The following is a 27,191-nucleotide window of genomic DNA, read 5'->3' as shown; positions in this document are numbered from 1 at the left end:
CCATAAAGAACATTGTAAACCAAGATGGCACCACTGGTGAATTCTACCAACATTGAAAGAAGTAATATCAGTTTAATATAAACAGTTTGGTGGAATAGAGAAAAAAAGCAAACAATTATCAATGCATTTTAGGGGGCTAGGATTAACATTGATAACCAAATCTGTCAATGATATTATCAGACGTGGAAATTAAGGCTAGTTTCACTCATTAATATAGATTTAAACATTCTAAACAACTATTAGCAAGTTAAATGCAGCAAGATGTAGTTAACAGGATAATACATCAGAACTAAGTGGATTTCTTTCCAGGTGTATGTGGCATCTTAATCATCAATTGTTTATCTCATCTATTACCACATCAAAGATGATGAAAAAAAAAACATGGTGATCTCAACAGAGTATCAAAGTATTTGATAGTTACGTATCCATGTTAAGAAAAATAATTCTCAGTAACTAGATATAGAACGGGACTTCGTGATAAAGAATATTACAAATATTATACTTAGTGGAAATTGACTGAATGCTTTTCCTCTAAGATTGAGAAAAGGTAAGAATAGTACCTAAAAGTTTATAACATGAACATAAGCATATGACGCCATCTGTATGGGCAGTTAATATAAGAAATTATTTTTGTACTTAATAGTCATCAGGGAAATGTGACACCCTTGGACATTCACCAGTCTGACTAAAATGAAAAAGACTGATGATACAATTATTAAAGAGATACTGAGCAATAGAAAGTCCCCTAAACTGATGGTGGGTGCCTAAGTTGCACTTTAGAAAGCTGTTTGTCAGTATCTACTGAGGTTATATATGTGTAGCTAAGCCTCTGTTTTCCCTCTGAAAATGTAGACAAATGTATACCAAAAGTTTCATGCAGAAATGTTTATGATCACATTATTTTTAATGGCCAAAAATTGGAAGTAGTTATGATGTCTATCAGTGGTAGAATGGGTGAATAAATTTAATATAAATATTCCACAGCATTGGTTCTCAAAATGTTGCTCTTTCCCCACTCCTACTGATAGCATCAACATCACTAGAAGCTTGTCAGAAATGCAAATATACCTTACCCTACCCGTACTTATTTAGGAATTCTGGACTTGGGACCCAGTCATCTATTTTAACAAGCCTTTCATGTGATTTCGGTTGTACATATAAGTTGCAGATCTTTATCTCTGGAGCAGATTTTCGCAAACTTTAAAGGACCAGATAAACAAGTCTGTTAAGTTTTTTGGACCATATGGTCTTAACTCTGTTGTTACATTGAGTTAGCAGTCATAGTGCATAAATGAGTGAATGTAGTGTTCCACAGCCGTTGTCATACAGCAGTTAAAATAAATGAACTTTAGCTGCATCCTGCAACACAGACTTACTCTGAAAATGATGTTGAGTTTTTTAAAAAGCCAATGAAAAGATTATATATTGTATGATTCTATTTATATAATATTTATAAACAGGTCAATCTTATCAATGGTGCTAGAAGTTAGAATGATAGTTAACTTTGAATAAGAGAGTCTGAGTAAGCATTGGTGAGGAAGGGTGAGGGAGGGGTTTTGGACGAATAGTAAGATCTTTCAATAGCCATATTCTTGCTTGGCTATGAAAAAAAGAAACAGAATTTTTTTTTTTTATTATTGCTTGGGAGTGACCTTTATATAGCAGTTTCTTATTTGTGAAATTATTAATTAAAAGGAGAGTGTTAATCAGTTACTTTCCCCAATTAGAATAATTAGAATTTATACTAGGGTCTATTTTTCTTTGCAGGATAATGACACGGAAGGAATGATAAAATAACAAAATCACTATTTTACAAAACCACTATATATTCAGAAGAGTAACTGATTTGTGCAAAATGTTATTAAAGACTACTATAAAAACCATTAGGTGAACAGGATTTGTCCTTCATGCCTAAATATCAGAGCAGTGTGTAAAAGCGTCGCAGTAATGAATAAAAGATTATTTCCTATCCAGAGAATCAGTAAGACTCATTGGGCTTCATGAGTAAGTTTTGAATAGTTACTAAAGATCTGAACTTTGAGTTCTCTAATCTTGGAATTTGAAACTTTTTGGAAAAATATTTTAAGGGTTTTATTTTATCTGATCTGAGACACAAATAAGACTCTAACCAAATCATTCGGTTGCATATACTTCTTAAAACTGAATATATACTATATTATCAAGGTTTGAACAACTGAAATTATGTTCTTTGATTGTGTGGATTAGAGTTTTAAAAAAGTTTAGACTATTTTAAGCCTGGTAAAAGTATCTCAATCCAGATAGTTATGAAATACTATTTTTTTGCAAGATAAAAAATCATTTGTTATTTCCTAGGAGGAATATAGAACTGAAGGCATCAGCTGGCACAATATAGATTATATTGATAATACCTGTTGCATAAATCTTATTAGCAAGAAACCAACAGGACTGCTCCATCTTTTGGATGAGGAAAGCAAGTAAGTACGATTCTTTCAAATTTTGTCCTTGTTAACTGTTCAGTATATCAAACTTAAATATAAGCCTCAGAAATAAAGTTTCATATAGCATTCTTCAGATTGTTCTCAGTGATCTTTAAAGTATTATTTATAGTTAAATTATCCTTAGAGATGGCAAGTCTAGAATTGGAGAAATCTAAGTGATGGCAAAAGAAATTGTATTGAATCACCCATTCTTAGCTTAATATTATAACCAGTAATCTAGGACTGAAAATATTGGAGATTTACTATCCTAAGTAAGGTGACCTTATATCAGGTTTGCATTGGATAATCTAATATTTATTCTTATTTTCCGGTTTAGTTAGTAACAAAACCCCCTTTACTCTTAGAACAGCCTCATTGGGGTATAAGTTATATGTCACCCTAATACATGCCATAAACACAAAATTGTTACAAAGAAATATAATGTGGTAGTTTGCAAAGTGTATTGAAAAGGAAACTGTTAGCAGTTATATCTGTTGACTCTATTACTAGACTATCTCTGTTAGTTTAAATGCAGTTAACACAAAAATTAACTTTTGTCCGATAATTTGTAAAAGTTTTTTCAGTTGCTCTGTATGTCCTGAAACATCCGTTATCTCTTAGAGAATTTTATGGTTAGTGGTTCTTAACACTGCTTTCTTTCATACCTCTGGTATATTTTGTTTTGGAAAACTTATTAGGTTATTTTAGTATTTAGTGTTGAGAACCAGGTGGTTGATAATGAAACGTTAACAGTTCTTTCTGTTTGAGTTATAATATGGTAACAAATAGAATAAGAATGTTTAAACAGTTCAAAAAAAGATCATATAGGTAGTAAATAATGGACTTGAGATTCAAACCCTCCAGGTATTTCTAACTAATAAGCTTGTGATTTGAAGTATTATAACACTTCATCTGTAGAGTCAGAAGTCCAGGTTTATACCCACACTTTATTAACTACCATTGGCAAATCTTTCAATAGCCTTGGTAAGCTCAATTTTCTTGTGTGAACATTAGCAGAAAGGGATGAAGCCAGTCCTCTGCAGATACCAAGGGATGGCTCAGCTAACTTTTTTGGGAATCAAAAGTTATGAGTAGCTTTTTAACAACTTGTTGTGGGGCAGTTGCTGGGGTGTTGGGTTGGAATTTGTGTTTGCGTCCCTAACCACCACATTTTTCAATGGTTGACTGTAATCCAATCTAGAATGACTAAATTTAGAGTTCTGGAAAGGAGAAGAGCTTGAATAGTAGAGATATTTTGAGGAAGGGGTAGTATTTGAAAGGAAAAGCAGACTGAAGTGACTAGTAAAATGGTAGTATTAAGAACATAAGAAAGTTAATAACATTTTTGTCATTCCTATAGGATACCAACTAGCATTAGATTTTTTTTGGTACTATTTAATTCTACTAGCACTGTGATAATCAGGAAAGGGAATGACTTTAGTCATAGTTTAGATAACCATTTCTAACAGTGACCCTGGGCACACTAGCTTAGTTCATTAAGAATTGGTTTTCTATTCCATAAAATGAGTACAATAAGGTCCAACATACACTATGTGATTAATGAATTTTTTTAAATTACGGAATAATTTTCATGCATCAGACCTGGCACTTAGCACCTTTATATTCTCATATCACTTATTTTTAGTTACTTCAAATGATACTTTGAAAGATACTTGTTCTATCCTTTTTCTGTCAGTGATACTTCCTCTATTTGAAACTCCATCCCAATCTTTAATATCTAGCTCATAATTGCCTTCTGTATTTTCTGTGAACCTTTCCATGATTCCCAGCCACGAGTGATTTTATTCTCTTCTGAATTTTTATATTCCTGTATTTGCTATTATGGAATTACTTCTTAATAGATATTATCTGAATGCTTCTTGGATATAAAATACTCATCAATGTGTATAAACCCATTTATGCAATTTGAAAAAATAATAGTTCTAAAAATGTAGTAACAGTATAGGTAAGAAAATTACATATTTATACACAAAGAAATAGGAAAGCAAAGAATGATTATGAATTTATCGGACCTATCCAAATTGAGAGATTATTCCTTTTTTAGAATTTCTTGACAAAATATAATTTGATTTTTTATTATCCTATCGTTACTGGACAAAGGGTCTAAAAACTATTACAGGTTCAGAACCTCTCATTGGGCTATGGATCCAGCCACATAGAGCCACAAATGTAAATAACAGGGCCTTTGGTGCAGAAAACAAGCAAACAAACAAACAGAAACACGATTTATTCTAACCAACAGGGTGGAGGGACAGAGAGAAGGTCCATTTTACAGGATGGTGCAAAGTGGAGTTGTAATTATAGGAGTCAGCAGGGTGTGATAGAGGCTGCAACTGTTACCCTCCTACCTCCTCCTCCATGAGTGAAGGCCCATCATAAAGCTGGCTGGCAGCTCCTACTGAAAAGAGAAGGAGCCCACATGCATCACTCTCTGTTAAAGACTCCCCAAATGACTGCTGAATTCTACCCCTTACCAGCAGTCACCTCACTCAGTATCAGGGGCAGAGATCAGACCAATGCACTATACAGGTGTCATTCCTTCTGGCTTGGGCAGTGTCAGGACAACAGCGGGTACAGTTGGACCTCTAGTTGTGGCACGCCAGCTCCAACAGTGGGTTTTAGAGTAGAGCAAAATGTAACCTAAGCTAAATATCTAAAAACCCTATTGAATTTCTCAGTTCTGCTACTTGAAAAGTTTGGGTTTGGGCAAATTACAACTTTTGATCCATCATCTCCAAAATTGGAGTATTCTTGTTATGCTCACTTTTTAGTTTATGAGAATCGGATTAGATTATAAGTTAAAACTCTTTATAAATTGCTAAATGTGGTAGATGATACTTTTTTAGAAAGACTGTTAACTTTCTTTGGTGTTATTAAAGATATATCTTTCTTTGGTGTTTTTGTTTCTAATTCAGCTTTCCTCAAGCTACAAATCAAACATTGCTAGACAAATTTAAGCATCAACATGAAGAGAATTCTTACATTGAATTTCCAGCTGTGATGGAGCCTGCTTTCATCATAAAACATTATGCTGGGAAAGTAAAATACGGGGTAAAGGTCAGTAGTTTCTCATTGACTATGTCTTCAGGGCAGAGTGTGTTCCCAATTATATCACCATCCTTGTCATATACCCGCTTTGTAGTTGTGAAGACTCTCGATCAGTAACAATTATAAAGATACTACTAAAATTAAGACTGTCTTTTGGTATATTACAATCTTAGGTGATGTTTTTGTTGGTTTCCTCCTATAGATAAACCTGATTTTTACTGTCTATTCTAATAGTATTTTTAGATTTGTAGGAATTGATAACATCAGTAGCTAATTCAAGCCCACTAATTCATCTACTTAGTTTGTTGAATTTTTGTGATCTTTATATCCATGAGGTCCAACAGAGCATAATGTCTTCATGAACCGGTAGGAATTTGCGAGCTTACACTTCTAATGTATGTATTGAAACTCTTAAAGCTACAGAATAGAATCTTGGTATTTTTCTCCATTTCTTGTTTTCCATAGATGAAGCCATTACTTTTTAAATTTTTTTTTTAATTTTTCCTTATTGTGGTAAAATTGGTTTACAAACTGTATATGATTCAAGGGAATAGGTTTTATTTATTTCAGATTTATTTTACTAACCCTACCCCCATCATCAAAACACACATAATTCTTTACGCTAGAGCACTGGGCTCCCTCCCTCCCTTTTTCCCATTCCTACCCTTCTTCCCTCCTTAAGTGGCCTCAGTTTCTAGGGTTAGTTTTATTATACTTTTGTCAGTTCTTTTTTTTCCCTTTCTATATTCCATATATGAGTGAACCTTCCACTTAAAAAAGTTTCCTAGGTGAGGTGATAATGTAAAGAATAGCATAGCAATATATTTTGTACTCATCAACAGTCAAGTTTAAGTTTACTCATTCACTTATCCATGTACAGATTTACTTATTCAGGAAGTATTTATTAAGCATAGTATGTGTCAGACATTATGCTTGGTATTTGGATTGTTCTAGTGATAAAGTAGACAAATATGATCCTGGCTTTCTGTGTATTTATATACATATATCTACCTAAGTGCACATGTATGTATATACACAGACATATATGTGTATATGTATATATAGTAAAGGGGGTTCTGTGTTATATGTAATATGTTCTGTGAGAGAAAGTTGTGAGATACTGGATCTTGAATTTGTAGATTCGTGAAGCTCTCTCTGAGAAACTTAAATTTTGAGAACCGACCTAAAATATGTGTTACCTTGGTGAAGAGTTGGGTGGTGAATATTCTAGGCCATCAAAATGTGAAAATATGAAATATTCTAGGCCATCAAATAGGAAATAATTGCAGGCCAGTGTTACAGATTGTAGTGGGTAAGGGATCTAGCATGAAATGAATTGAGACAATGGGCAAGAAGTTAATTCTTTAGGGCTAAACCAAGTTAAAGGAATTTGGGTTTTATTGATGTTGTTATGCGAAGCCATAAAGAGTTTAAGCAGAGGCTATGCTTTGTGTTTTTGAAACATTGCTTTGATTACTTTGAGGAGAAGGTAAGCATAGAAGCAAAGAGATCAACTAGGTAGCTTTTAAAAATAATTGAGGTGTGACATGTTAAGGCAAAGAAAACCACAGGGGTGGAAGTAGAAATGAAGGAGATCTAAATTTTTGGTATATATTTCAGAGGTATAATCGATAATCTTATTGATGGATTCAATAAGGTAAGTAAGTGACTTCTCTCTAGAGCTGATGGATAGATTTGATGTGCTTTTTCCTGAAGTGGAAAAGACAGGAAAGAACACATTTTAGAATAACAGAGAATAGAATGGTGGTTACCAGTACTGGGGAGTGGGGGAATTGACAAAGGATATTGGACAAAGGCTATAAGCTTGAATTTGGAAAATGAGTATATTCTAGACCTAATACAAGGCATTGTGATTTTAGCAAGCAGTCTCTACATGTAGTTAAAATCTGTTAAAAGACTACTAAAAAGAAAAATTACAATACTGATGGAGGGCCTCCCTGGTGATCTAACATTGAGGGGTTAAGCCTCAGTGTTATCACTACTGTGACCTGAGCTAACCCACAGGGAGCTAACCCACATATAGTGCAGCAGACTTTGCCTGTCTTGCCTGCTGCTCCCCTCAGCTGTGTATTTCAGTAAATCCACTTGTTCTGCTCCCCACTCTGTCTCTGGTAAGTCTTCTTACTACCCACACCTCTGGCCTACACCCAGTTCTTTTACAAAATAAATAAACATTAAAAAAAATACTGATGGAGGTGTTAGCTAGTGCTAAGGTGGTAATTATATTGCAGTATATAAATGTATCAAATCAACATATTGTAAACCTTAAACAATGTTAAATGTTACTTATATCTAAATAGATTTTTTTTAATTTTTTTTTTCAGTGATTGACTTTATTTTTCCATTTTTTCTTCTTTTTTATTTAAATTTTATTTTTTATATTCCCCATACAATTACAACCCCCTTATTTTGACCCCAAGCCCTCCCCCCCCCCCCCACCATAGAGTGTCTCGGGTTCATAGTTGTTTGTCGATTTTGATATTTTCTTTCTTATAGTTATTCTTTTTCCTGGTCCTTTATTTAAGTTTTCTAGATTCCTGCTATGAGTGAGACCATCCGGTATTTTTCGTTTTCTTTCTGGCTTATTTCGCTGAGCATGATCCCTTCCAGCTCCATCCATGTTGCTGCAAATTGCATGTGTGTATCTTTTTTGAATGCTGAGTAATATTCCATGGTGTATATGTACCACATCTTCTTGATCCAGTCATAAATAGATTAAAAAAAAAAAGAATATGATTTAAAGCAAAGCAAAAATCTTGATCTATAGGGCCTCCCTGGTGGCACAGGGGATCAAGCACCACACTATGAAGCAGTGCATGGCTTCTGCAGCACAAGTTCGATCCCGGCCAGCCAGTGAGCAACCCACATGGCAAGGCAGACCTCTCTTGTCTCGCCAGCTGCTTCCCTCAGCAGTGTATCTCAGTCTGCCTGTTCTGTTCCCCACTCTGTCTCTGGTGAATCCTCTCACCCCCTGCATCTCTGGCCTGTACCCCAGTTCTTGTATGCATAAATAAATAAATATTTTAAAAAATCGTGATCTATAAAATCTTTTTTTTTTTTTCAATTTATTTATACAAGCATTGGGTATAGTCAGAAGCGCAGGAGGGTGAGAGAATTCACCAGAGCCAGAGTGGGGAACAGAACAGGCAGACCAATGAAGTACACTGCTGAGGGGAGCAGCAGGCGGCAGAATAGGTCTGCGGTGGCCGGGGATTGAACCGGCGCTGCAGAGGCTCCGGGCAGCTTCGCAACCCAGTGCTCAACCGCTGTGCCACCGGGGAGGCCCTTGATCTATAAAATCTTATAGTGTGGTGCTTGAAGTGCATAACCTCAAGTATGCAGATTTCTTTCATGCCCCTTAGCTCATTTTTCTCCATTTAAAGGTAACTACTATCATAATTTTTAGCCTTAGTTTCACTTGTTATTAAATATCAGATATGTGAAACCATATAATATAAACTTTTTGGTCTGTGATTATTCATCTGTAATATCAGGTAGCATGAAAGTAAAAGGATGGGGAAAGGATATACCATGTAAAACCTAACTGAAAGAAAGCTTATGTAATTGTATTCTCAGACACATACATCCGTCTGTCCATTTGATGGGTGTATGTAGACATACATAGTGATTGTGAGATACTGTGTTTGAACCTCACCATGCTCTGTGACACCATTTCCTCATCTATGAAATAGATAAATGATATTTAATCTTAAGGGGTTGTTGGAGGATGAAGTGAGATTAAATGAGACAAAATGTGTAAAATGCTTATACATAGTAATTTCTCAATAAATGTTACTTGCTATTATCATTTTCAACACGACCTCAAACTTCACCTGACAAACATATCTCTTGGTTCTGATTTTTTATCCCCAAACCTTTTCCACTTTTCTTCATATTAATAATAGTACTTTCATTCACTTAATTATTCAATCCTGAATATATAAATCCTGAGGGAATTAACCTAATTCCCTCATTCTTTCACCATCCTCAGATTCATAAATGAGTTCTTTACCCTTAACTCAAAACATACCCCAATTAACTATTTTCTCTTTTTACTGTTAACCACCACATGACCCTCAAGTCATTGTCATCTCTTATCTGGACTATTGCAATAGTTTCCCTTTTTCCATTCTTTGTAGAATTTATTCCTTTTCCAGCCACCAGTGTTGTTTCTAAAACAAGTTAGCTCATGTCCTTACCCTCCAGTGCCTTTCATTTACACTTGAATAAAGTTCAAGCTCCCAATTATTATTTATTTGCCTACTATTTCCCTATTCTCACCATTGCTCAGAATACTTCAGTCCATGTTCCTATTCTTTTCTCTTGTCTAACTCATAGATAGTAGCTATTCTGTTTTGCTTGGAATCTTTTCTTGTATCTGGCTCCATTTTGTTACTCACTTCTTTTGTCATGTTATGTGATACCCCATCAGTGTTTAATAAGCTGCAGTAGAATTGTGGGTATCCATTCTTATTTAAATGTAGTAAAGGTTTTAATAGTTTCAAAGTTCCATGGGATTTTATAGAAGTTACCTGGTTTGTTTACCTACCCAGAACAGAAATCTCTTCTTTTGTCCTTATTTATTTATTTGTTTGTTTGTTTATTTATTTATGCATACAAGAACTGGGGTACAGGTCAGAGGTGCAGGAGTTGAGAGGATTCACCAGAGAGAGTGAAGAACAGAACAGGCAGACTGACTGGAATACACTGCTGAGGGGAGCAGCGGGCGAGATAGGAGAGGTTTGCTGTGCCCTGTGGGTAGCTCCCTGGCAGGCCGGGGATCCAACTCATGCCGCAGAGGCTGCGGATAGCTTCACAGTGCTGTGCTAAACCCCTTGCGCCACCAGGAAGGCCCTTTTGTCCTTATTTAGCTGTGTAAACACATCACCCATTTCATCTTGTTAATTCCAAAAATAACACTGGTAATTTTTTAATATAGGATTTCCGGGAAAAAAATACAGATCATATGCGTCCAGATATTGTAGCTCTTCTGAGAAGCAGCAAGAGTGCATTTATCTCCAGCATGATTGGAATTGACCCCGTAGCTGTTTTCCGATGGGCAGTTCTCCGGGCTTTTTTCAGAGCCATGGTTGCTTTCAGGGAAGCTGGGAAAAGACACACTCAGAGGAAAACTGGTAAGCAGTTGACACTAGTATCTTCCTTGCTCCATCTTTTAACTTTTTGCCTCTATTTTTGTACAAGGAGCAGAGACATAATTTTATTCTGTTGTTTTCTTACACCTCAATATCCTGTTTTAGAGCTTATAAATTGAGTGAATTTTATATGACTATGTGAATATATGATGCATGTGTTGGTACATTTTTATTAATAAATACAGATGGGAATAACCTGGTATTTGTAGGCACCCAGTGAGACATTGGTATAATTTTTTAACAAAAAGTGAAATGATAATCACTTAACTACATAGAATTTAATATATCTTTCTCTATTTTCATTTTATACCATTGTCTTTACTATATGACAAAAATCAGAAGGCATAAAATTTAGGATGGAGGTGCGTAGTGTAGTGGAGATAGCCCTGCTTCAGTAATCAACTGTAATGTCTTGACTGAGTGTGTGACTATTAACAGTTTTTCTTGTACTGTCAATACTACCTTAAAAATTAAATAACCTATGTGAAATAACTGTTTATGAAGTGGGTTTTTACCCTTAACTCAGTTCATTGACTTTTACTTGGAAATTAACAAATGAAAAGAGCTAGACACCTTTTCTATATACCTCTCAAATAATAAAATATCCCATTTTACATTGTGTGGGAGGTCGTCTTTATAAACACTTGTTACTTACTGAAAACTACACTGTTGCTTGTTGTAGCTCTAGCCATAGATAGACCATTGCTGCACAGTAAGGATTTTCTAATATGAAATTGCTTAAAATAATTTTTTTCTGCCCAGAAGAAATTCATGGGAAGTACACTAGGACACACTTGTGCTCCAGTACTCCCGGATTTACTTATATAGGTTTTGGCATGTGCACTAGCAGTATAACTTTAAGTTTAGTTTTTTAATATTTCAAATGAATAAATATATTTATTTGGGAGATTGTATTTTTAAATGAGAGGCCAAAACTAATTGAACTTCATTTCTGTATTTCAGGTTATAATGAGTAGTAAACTCTAGTCTTTGTAGATAAGGAGAATTTCAGTATTTGGGGAAGTAAAAAGAATATCTCATACTTGCTTTTTTACCTTTTATAAAGTTATTTCTAAAAGATTATCTTTGTAGAAAGCCTTAAGGAAAAGCTTTTTTTTTTTTCTTTTAAGGTGTCTTCTTATTTATTACAATAGATTCATCAGTTTGAATATTGTAACTATGCTCTCTAAGATAGTGATGACTAAAAAACTTTTCTTGTTGCTAATAAATATATTGCTCTTTGTAAAGGTTATTCCCATTGTTGTATGCTTCTTTGGCATTTAAAATATTTGTTATTAAAGATCAACAAATTAAACCTGTATCATCTCTACTTCCATAATTTCTAGATAGTTTATCTTTCTGACTAGCATAGACCTTCCATCTAATAAAGTCTTTTTGAAAACTCTCTTATTCTGAGATGTGTACAAAACAAAAGTATATATAGCTCAGTGAAGTAATACAAATGAAAATACCCATGGCCCTACCACCTAGGTTGAGAACTAGAAGAATACCAACTACTAGAAGTTGTAGCTAGAAGTTCTGCTTGGATAAATTTTTTAGATTTCACTATTTTAATCAAGATAAAGAAAAACTATAGTTTATTTGCATTTTGGGGCAATGGCTGAACATATTTGTTACGGGGAATAATTATTTGTATTACAAATTTAAAGTGCAGCATTTCAATACATATGATAATGAAATATATATATGGGTGTGTGTGTGTATGTGTGTGTGTATATATATAGTATTTGATAGTTATACCATATATATATATAGATAGATAGATAGTATATAGTAGATATGCTGTATTTTCTCCCTAGACACCACTTACCACCTACTATCTTCTGATAGGTTTAGGATAAAAGGATACCATGAAGTTAGAACAGTGTGACATCACAAAATGAAAACTATCAGAATAACTGTGAAAATGGATTGAAATAGATTGAGAACTTTTATAGTGATCATAAATAGTAGGTGAATATATCAGTGTAACATGATTATTTAAGCAGAAATAGAAGATATGACACTGCTCTATCTTTATGATTCTAGGGGGAAAAAGAGAACAAACTAAATCTAAAACAAGTATAGGAAGGACACAACAAAGAGTAGAGCTGAAATAAGTGAAATATACAAAACAATGGACAAAACAAATAAGTCCAAAAGTTGGTTATCTACAAAGATAACCAAAACTGACAACCCCCCAACTAACCAAGTACAGACTGGTCTGATTTTCAAGCATTCTTTCTCCAAGCAGCTTATTAAAAGTGGGGATTATTTTTAGTGATAAGGATAGATTATTTTTATTGAGGTAGCTTTTGACTAAGAAATGATAGGTAACGGTAATATTTGTCTCTTTTTGAAAAATAAACATTTGCAACTATGGACAGTTCATATTCAATAAATGAGATAGTGTTTTATTAGACAACTTTTATTACTGTGATAAATTACTGTGATAATTTATTACTATGATAAAAATGCAATTTATCTTATTAAAGCCTGCTATTTCTGTGTATTTCTGTGTATATTATTATGTGGTACATGGTATCAAAAGATTCCATTTCCTTAACTAAAATGTAGATGCCTCTTCTCCGCTTATAGAAATGCAGTGCCATGCAAGTTGACTAAAAGGTGCTTTCACAAACTTCTCTTAGTTACTCGACCTGTTTGTGTAAAATGATCTGCCTTGAGAACAATTCATAAATAGTACCTCATCCCTAATTATATAGTACATATGCACTAGTAGAACAGCAGTTTATTGCTTATATGTTGCTTAATTTGCTTGTATCTGTTATTAAACTATCTACCTTTTTCAACTCAAACCCATATAAATTTGTACTTGATGTCCTCAGTCTAGAGGTGTTCTCTTAGTAAGTGATATTCAACTCCCCTCAAGTTTGCCAAACCTGTATTCTTTTTTAAATCCATTTATTACTAATATTTACGGTACTGACATCTTCCGCAGAAATAGAAGATACAGCACTGCTCACTGTTTCAGTAGCACTAATCTACAATGCTTTTCTTCCTAATCTTTCAACATTGATACACTTGTTGGAATTCCTGCAAGTGTGGTTAGTTGCAAGATTTGTGAAATTGTTTAACTTTCACTAAATTGTTTTGGGTATATATTTCTTTGGGATTCTATCAGTGTTCCTTGCATTGTTGCCAACTATGCTAATTATATTTCAGACCTATTAAAAATTAGTTCATTAAAGAAAAGAAACTAAATTACACAAATTTTGAGCTTTTCTAGGATTTTAAATTAGAAATTTTTAGTATGGTATTAACTCACAACAATGAATACTGAAAAGAGCACTCTGAATTGTTCAAAAGTACCTACCCTTTCCCCCCCCATTACTGGAAGAATCATTCACATTTAGCTCCTGATACTTGATATACTCTTACATACTTTTCAGATAGTTGGCAGCATTGTTCTTGAGTCTCTCTATTGGTTTGGGATTATATAATGTCTTTTTCTTTCTCCATTTTTTTGTTTTTCTTTTGCTTCCTAAGGACATGATGATACAGCGCCATGTGCAATTTTGAAAAGTGTGGATAGTTTTAGCTTTCTCCAACACCCAGTCCACCAGAGGAGCTTAGAGATTCTGCAGAGGTGCAAGGAAGAGAAGTACAGTAAGGCTGTAAATCCTAATAAATTCTGTGTTGTCTCATATCCATTTGGAAATGGTAACCAGGAGCATTCTACACCAGGGTGGAACATGAATTGCATAGACTATGTGCCTTCCATAATCCTATTACATGACCACAGTTAGTCTCAGGGTATTTCCTTTGAAATTTAAGTTCTTTCTTTTGAAAATGTTCTTATTACCTGTTCTTTTAACTTAATTGACACTCCTATTTGCCCATGATCCTTGAGTTGTTAATTGCACTTGGTTATAGATTCTAAATTGGTTTCCATTTTTGACTGTAAAGTATCCAGGTGATGTGTAAAAATGAATAATACTTTTTTCCCTTCCTTATCTTCTATGTTTTAAAGTATTTTTTTTGAGCCATGAGATAAACTGCATGCAAAGCATACAGTTGGTAAATGCACCTGTCAAATTATCACCACAATCAAGTTAACACGGCCAATGGTTTCCTCTGTCCCTTTCTAATTCTAGCTGATTTTTATGCTTATGCTTAAATTTCAGTATCAGCAACACTGCCTTTGTGTATCTTTTGGTAAACCCACTTAATCTGATTACACTTCTCTCATCAAACTTTCCTATGTCTGGAAAAAAGCAAAGCTAACACATTGTTTTGGCTTAAAGAACTGTGACAAAATCATAATAGGTGTTTTTATTCTTAATTTTTATTTTTGAAGTAAAATTGGTGTAAAAGTGCCCTGGTCTCCAACTCCTGCCTTTCTGTTTGTGATACTTGTTTTGCATGAAAATTGGTTCTTTTCTTTTGTGAGATTATAGTTATCTGCCTATAGCTATATTGAGAATAAAGGGGTCCTTCAGAATATGCAAAGCTTGACTGCAATTTGCATATAATAGACTTAAAATTACTTACTAATATTATGTCCTTAACTTTTCAAAAATCACCACAGATTATATTTGCTAATATTACAGTTATGCAGTTAAACTTTTATGAGATTTAGTACTCAATTGTTAGTGAAAGGAGAATATATGTAGAATTCCTCAAAGCAAATGTTGTGGGTTCTTCATTTCTTCTATTTTTGCCATTATGCATTTTGAAAAATATTATTAAAAATATTATTTTAGAAAAACCAGTGGTAAGTATGTCATCTAAAAAACACATTTCTGAATGGTGTTCACATACTTATTCTAATTATTCATCTTCCTTATATAAATCTTTTAATCTATGTTACATTATTTAAAACAGTCTACATATCTTTTTACCTGAGCTTAAATGAATTCTGTTTAACTTTTAAATATTTGCAAAAGTTAAATATTTAACTTTTAAATAAATAATGCTTTATTTGCTTTGTTGATTTTTAAGACTCTCAGGTTGACAACCCCAGGCCTGAGTGTATTCCTTAGTATTTATGGGTCCAGAATAGGAAGGCTGCTATTATATTTCAGCAGAGAGTACATGAGAAAATTGTAAATTTATTTGTTCACATGCGAATTTATTTCTACATTGTGGAAGTTGGACCTTTTCCATTATTTTAAATGGCTTATTCCATTTTGCATTATAGTATTATCAATAATTAAAATTTTTATAACAGTAGGTTTTATATTTAGTTTTGAAATATTATTTTTAAAAACCAGGGATTTCCCATCTTTAGGTAATGGTGAATTGGTGAGGGGATTGAAATCTCCCACAGATAGCAGTGTTAAACCTAGAAATAATTTTTAAAATTATAAGCTGATTGAAAGCTTTGGGAGAAGAACAAAAGAAGCAGAAACCAGAGGGAGGGAGAGTTTTATGCTTTAAAGTAAGTCAAGCAGTCAGAAAGAATTGTGAATTGTGGCTTTTTGCAAAGATGTTCCCTAACTTCCATAGATCCAGAGATTAAAAGAAAAACAAAAACAATACATAGCCATACTTTCTTGAAGTGACGGCAGCTTGGAACACAATTAGGAGGATAATTTAGGAGGATAATCATAGAATTTATAGAGCAGCCAAAGAGCTAACACAAAGTTTTATTATGAATTCTGCCCACCATACCTGGCTAAAAGCAGTGAGTATACAGTATAAGAAAGACTCTAGGTTTATTTCGCTGAGCATGATTCCTTCCAGCTCCATTCATGTTGCTGCAAATTGCATGAGTTTATCTTTTTTGATTGTTGAGTAATATTCCATTGTGTTTATGTACTACATCTTCTTGATCCAGTCATCTATTTTTGGGCATTTGGGTTATTTCCATAGCTTAGCTATTGTAAATAGTGCTGCTATAAACATAGGGGTGCAGGTGCCCTTTTGAATTAATGATTCTGTGTCCTTTGGGTAAATACCTAGGAGTGGAATTGCTGGCTTATATGGAAGCTCTATCTTTATAGCAGGTTGAGGAATCTCCACCCAGCTTTCCATAGTGTTTGGACCAGTTTGCACTGCCCCCAGCAGTGCAGGAGAGTTCCTTTTTCTCTACATCCTCGCCAACATTTGTTGTAGCTAGTTTTTTTATGTGCCATTCTCACTCGTATAAGATGGCATCTCATTGTAGTTTTGATTTGCATTTCCCTGATGAAATAAGCCAGAAAGAAAAAGAAAAATACTGGATGGTCTCACTCTGCAGGAATTTAGAAAACCTAAATAAGGGACCAGGAAAAAGACTAATTATAATAAAGTAAAAATCAAAATCAACAAGCAACTATAAGCCAGAGACACATTACGGGGCGGGGGAGGGGAGGGGAGGGGAAGGAGGGATTAGGGTCAAAATAAGGGGGGTGGGAATTCTATGGGGACTATAACCAAGATGAAAATACATACATTGTGCAAAAAAATGAAAAATGATGTAAAAAATATATAAAATAAAATAAAAATAAAGTGATATAAAGTTAACACACACACACAAAAATAAAGTGATATAAAGTTATCACACACACACACAAAAAAAGAATAAATAAGACACTAGGAGCCTTGCCAGAAGAGCAGTGGAAACTAAGTAGAATATGACCTTTAAAAGATGCAACTGTACTTGGTGATATTTGCAAGTTTGCTGCTTTTTTGATTGAGGGCCTTTTGTACCTGTCATCGATCTTTTATGTGTATTGGGGTGGGGTAGGTGAACCAGAAATTCTTGCCTTATTTGGAATCCCTTAAGGAGAACAGAGAGAAAGAAGAGAGGAATATTTGAAGAAATAAATGGTGGCTGAAAAAAATCATACTTGGTTAAAAACACTAACTCAGAGGTCCAAAAATATCAGTGACCTCCAAGCACAATAAATACAAAAAAGAGCCACCGTTAGGCAAATGATAGGCAAACTTTTTAAATACCAAAGATAAAGAAAAGCAGATAAAAGAAAATATGATATCTTGAAAGCAGATAAAAGAAAATATGATATCTTAAATACAAAGGATAATGATATGCTTAATAACTGACTTCTGATATGGTAGAGGAAAGTCTGCAGATGAAAGTAAATGACACCTGATGGTAACTTGGATGTATAGTGAGAAGCTGAGCAGTAAGTATTTTAGATTTTCTGGCCATATAGTTTGTTGAAAAAACTATTTCTGATATGAAAGTAGTCAAAGGCAATACATAAATTGATGAGCATGGGTATGTTCTAATAAAACTTTATTATGGGCACAAATTTAAATTTCATAAAGTTTTAACATCATAAAAATTTTCCATAAAATGTTTTCCATTGTTTCTTTTACTCAGCTGTAAAAAGCATTGTTACATGCCATACAAAAACAGGCAGTGGGTTTGATTTGGATATGGACTTTCGTTTGCTGATCCAATAATAATTGGAAGGAATAGAAACCAGAAAAATAAATATGTATAAAAATAAATGATTATACATATTTTCATTCCTTTTTAAAATTTCACTTAAAAGTTATATGAATTTTTAAGGTAAAAATTATGATAATGTTTTGGTAATTCAAAGTGTGTCTATAAGCTCCGATACTCCTCCCTTCAAAGGGCATGTGCTGTATTTAGTGACTCACTTCTAACAAATGGAATGTGGCAGAAATAACATTGTGTGACTTTCAAGATTAAGTATTGTTACTCTTCATGTTCATTTCTGGTGTGCCTACCTCTCCTCAGTGACTTTTCTGAGATTTGGCAGGAAAAAAAATTAGTGGAGTGGGGAAGAAAATGGAATTCTAAGGAGCATGAGCTTCAGCCCCACTTCCACAAAGGTCAGTATACCTGGTAAGGAGAAGGAATAAGATGTCAGAAGGAAGAGAAAGGAGGAGGATGGATTAGAAGTGTCTCACTTAAATTTGAACTCCTGCATGGTCTTCTATCCATTCTTGGGACAATGGAGAATGTGATGTTCATTAACAAGATGAAGGATTAACAGTTGTCCAAAAAAGGCTATAGATTTGATACACTTACCCACTCTCACTGGGCTGACAGTGCCTGTCTTAATGTCTCTGACCTTAGGCATCAGTATGGTCACATAAATGTTGACTACTTAAAGTATGTTGTCTCACCAAAATGGAATTAAAATAGAAATTATGGAATTAAAGTACAAATCAGTAACAGAAAGACATCTGAGATTTTCTCAAAAATTTGGAAAAAAATGACATATATATAACTACTGAATTAAAGGAAAGTTTTGTAAGGGCAATCTGAAAGTATTTTGGTCTGAGCAATAATAGAAATACATTATAAAAGAAAATTGGTAGCTATAAATTCTTACATTAGTAAAAAAAAAATAAGGTCAAATAGTCAATGTTCTAAGCACTAACCCTAGACAGTTAAAAGAAGAGAATATTAGACCCAAAATAAGTAGAAGTAAATAATAACTAAAAGCAATGATAGACAGCAGACCAAAAGTAGAGAAAATCAGTGGAAATCAAAAGTTGTTTTTTTTTTTTTTTTGGCGGTGGGAAGTGACCCAACACTGTCCAATAGAACTTTTTGTAAATACGAAAACATGTTCAACTATTCCATCCAAAAGTGTAGCCACTTTTAAGCACTTGAAATTAAAAAAAGGTTTTCACCTGGTTTTAATTTACGTTTTGAGTTGTTACCTATGCTAATAGTTGCTATAATGGATAGTATGTAGTTTTATCCATTCTGATGAAGACAAATGAGAGAAGATAAAAATACTATCTGAGATGAAAGAGTGGACACAATTACATATTTCAAACATCAAAAAATTGAAGAGAGATTTATGCCAATACATTCACCAACTTAGCCCACTTAAATGTTTTTGAAATAAGATCAGGAAGAGAGGTGCCTAGGACTTCCATTTTCTCATTTTATGGATCGGTTGCAATTGTTCTTGTGCACTTATATATTTTTAGTGTTCAAAATATTTAATCGGCGATGTTAAAAAGTCACCACATAGAGGGAAACAAGGAAATAAAATAATATATAAAGACGGCCTACCCTAAAAGAAATACCCTATTGTAACTGTAGGGAAGATACTCCAAGAAAAAGAAAAAAAATCCTGTGAGCACTTTATGGTATAGAACAGTTTAAAAACATGAATCTACTCAAGCAAAGCACAAATTTGTGACTCTTAAGTACCATACTGATATTGGAAATAGAAATATTCCTACTAAAACAAGCAGAGGCACAAAGCAACACCATGTAAGAACTCAAAAAAATAGAGGAAACAGTTGAAAATTGAGTTAATAATATCGAGGAAAGTCGCATATACTGTTTCAGTGTGCGGAAGAGAATGAATGTGGAGGACAGAAAATGATAATTTGTCATAGGGGTTAATTGGTACCCATGAATTAGGAACTGAATAGAATGAGAACAATGCATTTAAATATATAAGAAAATGAATTTGCTCAAACTTCTAATTGAAACTTTTTTTTATCACAAGGTATATATTTCTAGTAACACTTTTTGTGGTTTTGGACTTAGGTCTTTAAGTTCTTCATGCAAAAAGAACTTAAGAATGGAATTCTTTGGTCATATGGTAACTATGTTTAATTTTTTAATGAACCACTATAGTTTTCCAAAATGAATATCATGTCACATTCAGCAGTGTATGAAAAGTTTCAGTTTTTTTTATGCTCATAACAAGAAGTTAGTATTTTTCTTTTTCACAGTAGCCATCTTAGTGGGTATGAAGTGGTTTCTCTTCAAATTTTTTATTTGTTTTTCTAATATCTAAGAATGTTCAGCATCTTTTCATGTGCTTATTAACCATTTGCATGTTATCTTTGAAGAAATATTCAGTCAGATCCTTTCACACTTTTTTTTTTAAATTTGTCTTTATTATTCATTTGCAAAAGTTCTTTTTATATTCTTAAGTCAAGTTTCTTATCAGATAATTGAATTGCAAACATTTTCCACCATTCTGTGGTTGTCTTTGTACTTTGATGTTGTGATGTCTTGATTTGTTTCCTTTGAAAACAAAAATTTTTAATTTTGATGATGTCCAGTTTATCCATGGTTTTCTTTGGTTGCTTGTGCTTTTGGTGTCATGACAAACTATTGCTTAATGCAGTGTCAGAAAAATTAACTTTCGTGTTCTTTTTAAGACTCTTTGTTTATAGCACTTGTATTTTGGTTTTTGATCTGATTTAATTCTCTTTCATGTGGATAGCTCTTGCGCTCAGCACCAGTTGTTGAAAAGATTATTCTATTGAATTTTGTTAGCACAGTTGTCAAAAATCAATTATTAATGGAAAGGATTATTTCTGTACTTTCCTTCCCGTTTCATTGATCTAGTCATATATTCTTATGCTGGTGCCAAAATAATTACTCTAAGTTTAAAATTCAGAAAGAGTGAAACTTTCAACCATGTTCTTCTTTTTCAACCTTATTTTGCTACTCTGGCCCCTTGTGTTTACAAATTAATTTTTGGCTCATTTTCTTATTTGTTTCTGCAAAAAAAAAAGAACTTAAATTTTAATAGAAATTACATTCATCTGTTGATCAATTTGGGGAGCACTGTCATCTTAATTATTACATTTTCCAGTTCTTAAGCATGGATGACGTTTCATTTATTTAGCTGTCCTACAACTTCTTTTAATGATATTTAGTGGTTTTCAGTGTTGACATATTATACTTATTTGTTAAATTTATTCATATCATATTTTGATGCTGTTGTTACTGTAGCCTTAAACTTTCATTTAAAGGTTGTTTATTGCTAATATTTACACATACAATTGAATTTTGGATATTGAGTCTATATCTTGTAATTTTGCAGAATTCATTCATTACTTCTATTAATTTATTATGGATAACTTTTACTTTTCCCTTTTCTCTGTGTTTTACCTGTATTAATTTTTTGTGTGTTTATGTTAATGCAAGTTGATAGCCTTATGCTTATAGTTTCTGTGTTTATTTCATTATTTGAATAAAATTATGACTTTGAAAATACTGGTAATCCTAAAGAAATCAGCTTGCTTCTTTGAGTCTCATTGTCTTTTTTTTTTTTTTTTAATTTTTTTAAAAAGATTTTTTATGCATGTGTGTAGGGGGGTGGGGCAGGATTCACCAGAGACAGAGCGGGTAACAGAATTGGCAGATTGACCGAAGTACACTGCTGAGGGAGCAGCGTGAGAGTCAGGAGAAGTCTGCTGCGCCATGTGGGTTGCTCCCTGGCCTGCCAGGGATCGAACTCGTACTGCAGAGGCTGTGGACAGCTTCATAGGTTGCGTCTTGTCCCACACCTTGCCCCACCAGGGAGGTCCAAGTCTCATTGTCTTTATCTGTAATTTAATGGATCTCTAAATCTATAGTCCTATGTTAGCAATTTATTTTTTTTAAGATTTATTTTTGTTTATTTATGCATACAAGAACTGAGGTATAGGCCAGAAGTACAGGGGGCTGAGAGGATTCACCGGAGATAGAGTGGGGGAGAACAGACAGAGCTACTAAAATACACTGCTGAGGGGAGCAGTGGGCGAGACTGGAGAGGTCTGCTGTACCATGTGGGTAAACTCCTTGGCGGGATATCGAACTCATGCTGCAGTGGCTGGCGATAGCTTGATAGCACTGAGACTTTAACCCCTGTGCCACCAGGGAGGCTCTCAATGTTAGCAATTTATTTCTGAATAATGAGGAATCATTATTACAAGTTTTATAATATAATCATTAGAATTTTTTTGATATTTTAGGAATCAACCTGTAAAAGTCTTTGTGTATGTTTTCATTCCTCTTAGGTCATTAGCATGCAACCAGGGGGAACCCAGGAACCCCAGATTGTTAAGGGGTACATATACTCTAAGATAGATCTGGCCATCTGTGTGCACAAAGAGAAAGGAAGCAAACTCATAGTGTGATAGGTCTTTAATAGAATTAGTGTGCATAGAGAGAGAAGAGTGGATATTCCTAAGAAAAGTTTCCCAATAAAACCCTCAAATTACCCATCCTCATGTAGGTAAATGCCTAGTCAAACATGATTTGCCCAAATTGGTACTGCTAAGGCCCAAAAACTCCACAAGTCTAAGGTTCCTTCTGATGGGGAACAGCAAGAAATTAATCTGAACTCTTCTAGATCTTTAACCCAGTTACCTTAGTATTTCCTGAAAAGAACATATTGTTCAGTTCCCTAGTTCATTGTGAGCTGGTCAGATTTATAAGAGATAGCCATGGGATTGTTTAGATGTTTTCAACATTTAGCTAACATTTACTATTGGAGTATATAATTTTCTTTTGTTCTTGAAAAATTACCATGTATTTAGTTTTTCTTATCATTGATTTGAATATTTCTGCTTTTTATATGCCAGGTATAACTAGGAAAAATCCCAGAACACCTCTTTCTGATCTCCAGGGAATGAATACTCTAAATGAAAAAAACCAACAGTAAGTATATTTGATTTGTGTTTACGAGGAAATACAGCAGAAATAACTAGCATTCCTAGTAATGCTTTTGTGGCTTTAAAAATATGAAGAAAATCAGATCTAATTGGCTTTTTATTTCTTAACAATTTTATAAAAGAATAAGTTAAGGGCCTTCCTGGTGGTGCAGCAGGTTGAGCACCACACTGTGAAGCTGTCCACATCCTCTGCAGCGCGGGTTCAATTCCCCGCTGGCCAGGGGGGAACCCATATGGTGGGGCAGACCTCTCCTGCCTCGCCTGCTGCTCCCCTCAGCAGTGTCTTTGGTCCATCTGCCTTTTCTGCTCCCCACTCTGTCTTTGGTGAATTCTCTCACCCTCCCGTGCCTCTGACCTGTATCCCAGTTCTTCTATAAATAAATAAATCTTTAAAAAAAAACAAAGATAAAATAAGTTAATAGGGTTAGAGTTAATAAAACTGTTAAAACTAAATTATCTAAGTTGCCTCTGGTGAAATGGCTATACAGTTAGTCTTCTCTAAAATAATTGATTTTTTTTTTAAAGATTTATTTATGCATACAAGAACTGGGGTACAGGCCAGAGGTGTGGGGGGTGAGAGGATTCACCAGAGACAGAGTGGGGAGCAAGATAGGCAGATCTACTGAAATACACTGCTGAGGGGAGCTGCAGGCGAGACAGGAGAGATCTGCTTTATTACCATGTGGGTTGCTCCCTGGCCGGATATTGAACTCAGTGGCTGCAGATAGCATCATACTTCTGCATCTTAACCCCTTGCGCCACAAGGGAGGCAAATCAAAACCACAATGAGATACTCCTTCATACCTCTGAGAATGGTTCATATCAGAAAAACTACAAACAAGTGTTGGAGAGGTTGTGGGGGAAAAGGAACTGTATAATACTGTTGGTAGGAATGTAGACTTGTGTAGCCCCTATAGCAAGAAGTGTGGAGATTCCCCAAAAGGCTAAAAATGGATTTACCATATGACCCAGCAATTATACTCCTAAGTATCTATCCAAAGAGCACTAAACCACTAATTTGAAAGGAAACCTGCACTCTTGTGTTTATAGTAGCCGTATTTACAATAGACATGACATGGAAACAAACTAAATGCCCCAATACCGATTAGTGGATCAAGAAAATGTGGTACATACACACAATGAATAACACTCAGTGATCAAAAACACTAAACTCATGCCATTTGTGGCAACATGATGGAACTAGAAGGGATTATTTTAAGCAAAGTGAGCCAGAAGGAGAAAGATAAATGCTGGATGGTTTCACTTATATGTGGAATTTAGAGAAACTAAACCAAGGATCAAACAAAGATAAACTGTAAGACTAATCCTTGTTAGCAGATCTTTGATCTGAAACACTCAGGAGGGAGAAGAGAGTAGAGAACAGGGGAGGTGGTGAACTTGGTGTGGTGGAGGACTGTGGGCACTTTGGTGGTGGGAAAACTATTGTGACAGTACCTGAGGGAAACCCTATATTGTGAAAAAATAAACTAGGATGTTTAAAATATGTATATGTGTGTGTGCATGTGTGTGTATATAAAATAAACATTAAAAAACTTTAGAGATGAGAAGGGCAATTGAATTTTGGTAGGGGTGTAAAGGACATGTTTACTTAACATTTGAGACATTGTATTATAAAATACAACAGTGAGAACAGAAGTAAATTTTTTTGAAGGATGAAAAGTGAAAATATTACTCAAGATTATTTTAGAAATGATCATATTTAGAATGATTTATAGATTTAGAATGATTTATAAAGATGAGTTGACTTCTAAGTTCTCTTAGAACCAGTGAGACTTGATCTCACATTAAACAGCTTGGTGCGATTTCTCATGTTACAGCTAGGTAAATTTCATGGCATTCCTTCATTCCTTCATTTCCTTTATTTTCTGGGGGAAAAAATAGAACGTGGATATTAAATAGTTATATGTGATTAGCAATTATGTAACAATGTCAAATTATAACTACTGTGAAATAAAACTTATAATTTAGTTTAAATTTAAAAATTATATAGTCACTTCAAGTCCCTTCCAAGTTTTTTTCATGTTAAAATATAGTATGTTATTTTAATGATAGTTGTCTGTTTTTATGTAATTTTGTTAGTCATTCAGTATTTTTAAAAATACTGACTTTTTTACTCTACCATTTTTTGCATGTTACTTATTTTGAAGGTCATATGTTTGTTTTGTTTGCATTTTTCTTACATTGTTGTTCATTTTTGTAAAATATTTGATTTCTCTCCTCAGGTGTAGCCCCCATAAATCTCCCACCACCATATCACCCATGAGTCATCATCAAAGTCCCTGTGCTCTTCCCTCCTGTTTTGTCCCCTCACCCTCCCCATTCCATGCTGTATGCCTCAGATCTATACTTAAGGTCATATGGTTCTTGAGAGAAAAATAAAATGATAGATTAAGAAAAACATAACTTAAGGTTCTGGCGGATCATTTGCTTATTTAACAAATACTTACTGACAGGTCATAAAGTAGAAACTGGAGATTTAATACTTTGTGAGATAGGTGTGACAAGTGATATGACCAAAGAAATATAGAACATTGTGAAATATATACAGGATGACTGTATATGAAAATATTTTTTATTTTGATATAGTTTTAAAATAATTGAATTGAATTGCTTGGTGGTAGATGGTGACTGAACATTTGGTAGTGGATGTGGTTTGATACATACCAAGCTGAGTTGAGCAAATGACAGTGAAACCTGTGCAGTTTTGTAAACTAATGTTATTTGAATTTAAAAAGATAAGCATGGTACATGAGAAGATGATAGATAACATAGTCTACATGTCTATGTAAAAATTATGGAATAAATAAGGATGATTTCTAGATTTTTGACATTGCTCAGATAGGGAATATAAGAAAAGCAACATTTTTTGAGGGGGAATGGAAGTTTCAGCTTGGATATGTTATTTTGAAGCTCTTCAAAGCATTCAATGTCATTTGATATACAGATACAATCAAGTGATAATTTGAGCTAGAGATAAATTTTTTAATTGGTAAGGCACCTCACCATTTGGTTAGTAACTTCCAAATGCCTGTATTTCTACATTGTTTCTGTTAGGTTAGTAAGTTTTCTCTGTCTACTGGTTATAAATCTGAGTGCTAATGTTCTGAGCAAGTGACTGGGCTTCTTATGATTCGCATTTGCATACTTCCACTTAAATCCTATTTTCCATGTGGTACCTTACCCTTACCTTTATCTATGCTTATCTCCCTGACTTCTAAGATTCTTTTTCTGACTTCTTTATGAAGTAAATTTCCCATTTTCTATAGGTTTGAGGAAGGGAGTATTGGTTAATCACATAGGGTAAGGGAAAGAATCTAAGCCTGCTTTAAAAAGATTTCAACCTATCTTATTTTTGGCCCTATTCAGAGCACTGTGGCAGTGGTACAAATTATATCTAATAACTGAACCTTTCCAGTGTTCTGCATGAGAATCCACATGCATCTTGTTTTCTGCCACTTGTTCTGAATTTCCTCAGAGATCCATCTTCAATTAATTTCATCAATAGAAATTTCTCTTGGCATATTTTTAATCTATACCAACTTAGAGAGTTTGTTCTTTAGATCTGTAGCATGTTATTGGTATTTTCCTTTACCTCTGTATTGGACATTGTTTTTTGTCATTCTTTTGTTTTGTAGCTACTATATTCTGCACCATTTCTTCTTCTTCTTCTTTTTTTTAAAGTTTACTCTGTAAATTTATGGAGCATATTCTCTGGTGTGTTCCTGAAAAAGTATGTATGGAAAGAAAATATTTTGGTTCTTTGCATTTCTTAAATGTGAGTTTATTCTGCCTTCATATTTAATTGGTATTTGGATATACATAGGATTCTGGTTTGGAGATAACTTTCCTTGAGAATTTTGAAGACTTTACTACATTGTATTTTAATTACAGTATTGCTTATTTTTGAACCCCTTTATTTAAACAGCTTTATTTAAAGGATATAATTACATACCACAGAATTTCACAATTCCTTGTATGGGATGGTGCCCTCATTTCTAATCCACCTTTTCCACTACTTTCACTTGGAACCACCAACTCTGAAGCTTTTTGGGAGTTCTACAGAGCAAAAACGGATGCTTCTCAGCTTTCCAGTTTA

The 27,191-nt window shown here is 34.0% G+C and overlaps 1 protein-coding gene across 1 annotated transcript in view; it reads left to right on the top strand.

Moving 5' to 3' along the window:
* MYO9A (myosin IXA) overlaps positions 1-27,191 on the top strand; it is a gene marked incomplete at both ends in the record, with an annotated part of 149,384 nt that overhangs the window by 41,148 nt on the left and 81,045 nt on the right. Inside the window, 5 exons of the mRNA XM_084241222.1 lie at positions 2,335-2,456; positions 5,396-5,537; positions 10,489-10,684; positions 14,213-14,332; positions 22,985-23,060. Of these exons, the coding sequence (XP_084097348.1) occupies positions 2,335-2,456; positions 5,396-5,537; positions 10,489-10,684; positions 14,213-14,332; positions 22,985-23,060 (656 nt within the window). The remainder of the gene's footprint in view (positions 1-2,334; positions 2,457-5,395; positions 5,538-10,488; positions 10,685-14,212; positions 14,333-22,984; positions 23,061-27,191) is intronic.

This window comes from Talpa europaea (assembly GCF_964194135.1).
Source record: "Talpa europaea genome assembly, chromosome: 8".
Taxonomy (NCBI): Eukaryota; Metazoa; Chordata; class Mammalia; order Eulipotyphla; family Talpidae; genus Talpa; species Talpa europaea.
Note: the sequence above shows the minus strand (reverse complement) of the source record. Positions and strands in the feature narration are given on the sequence as shown.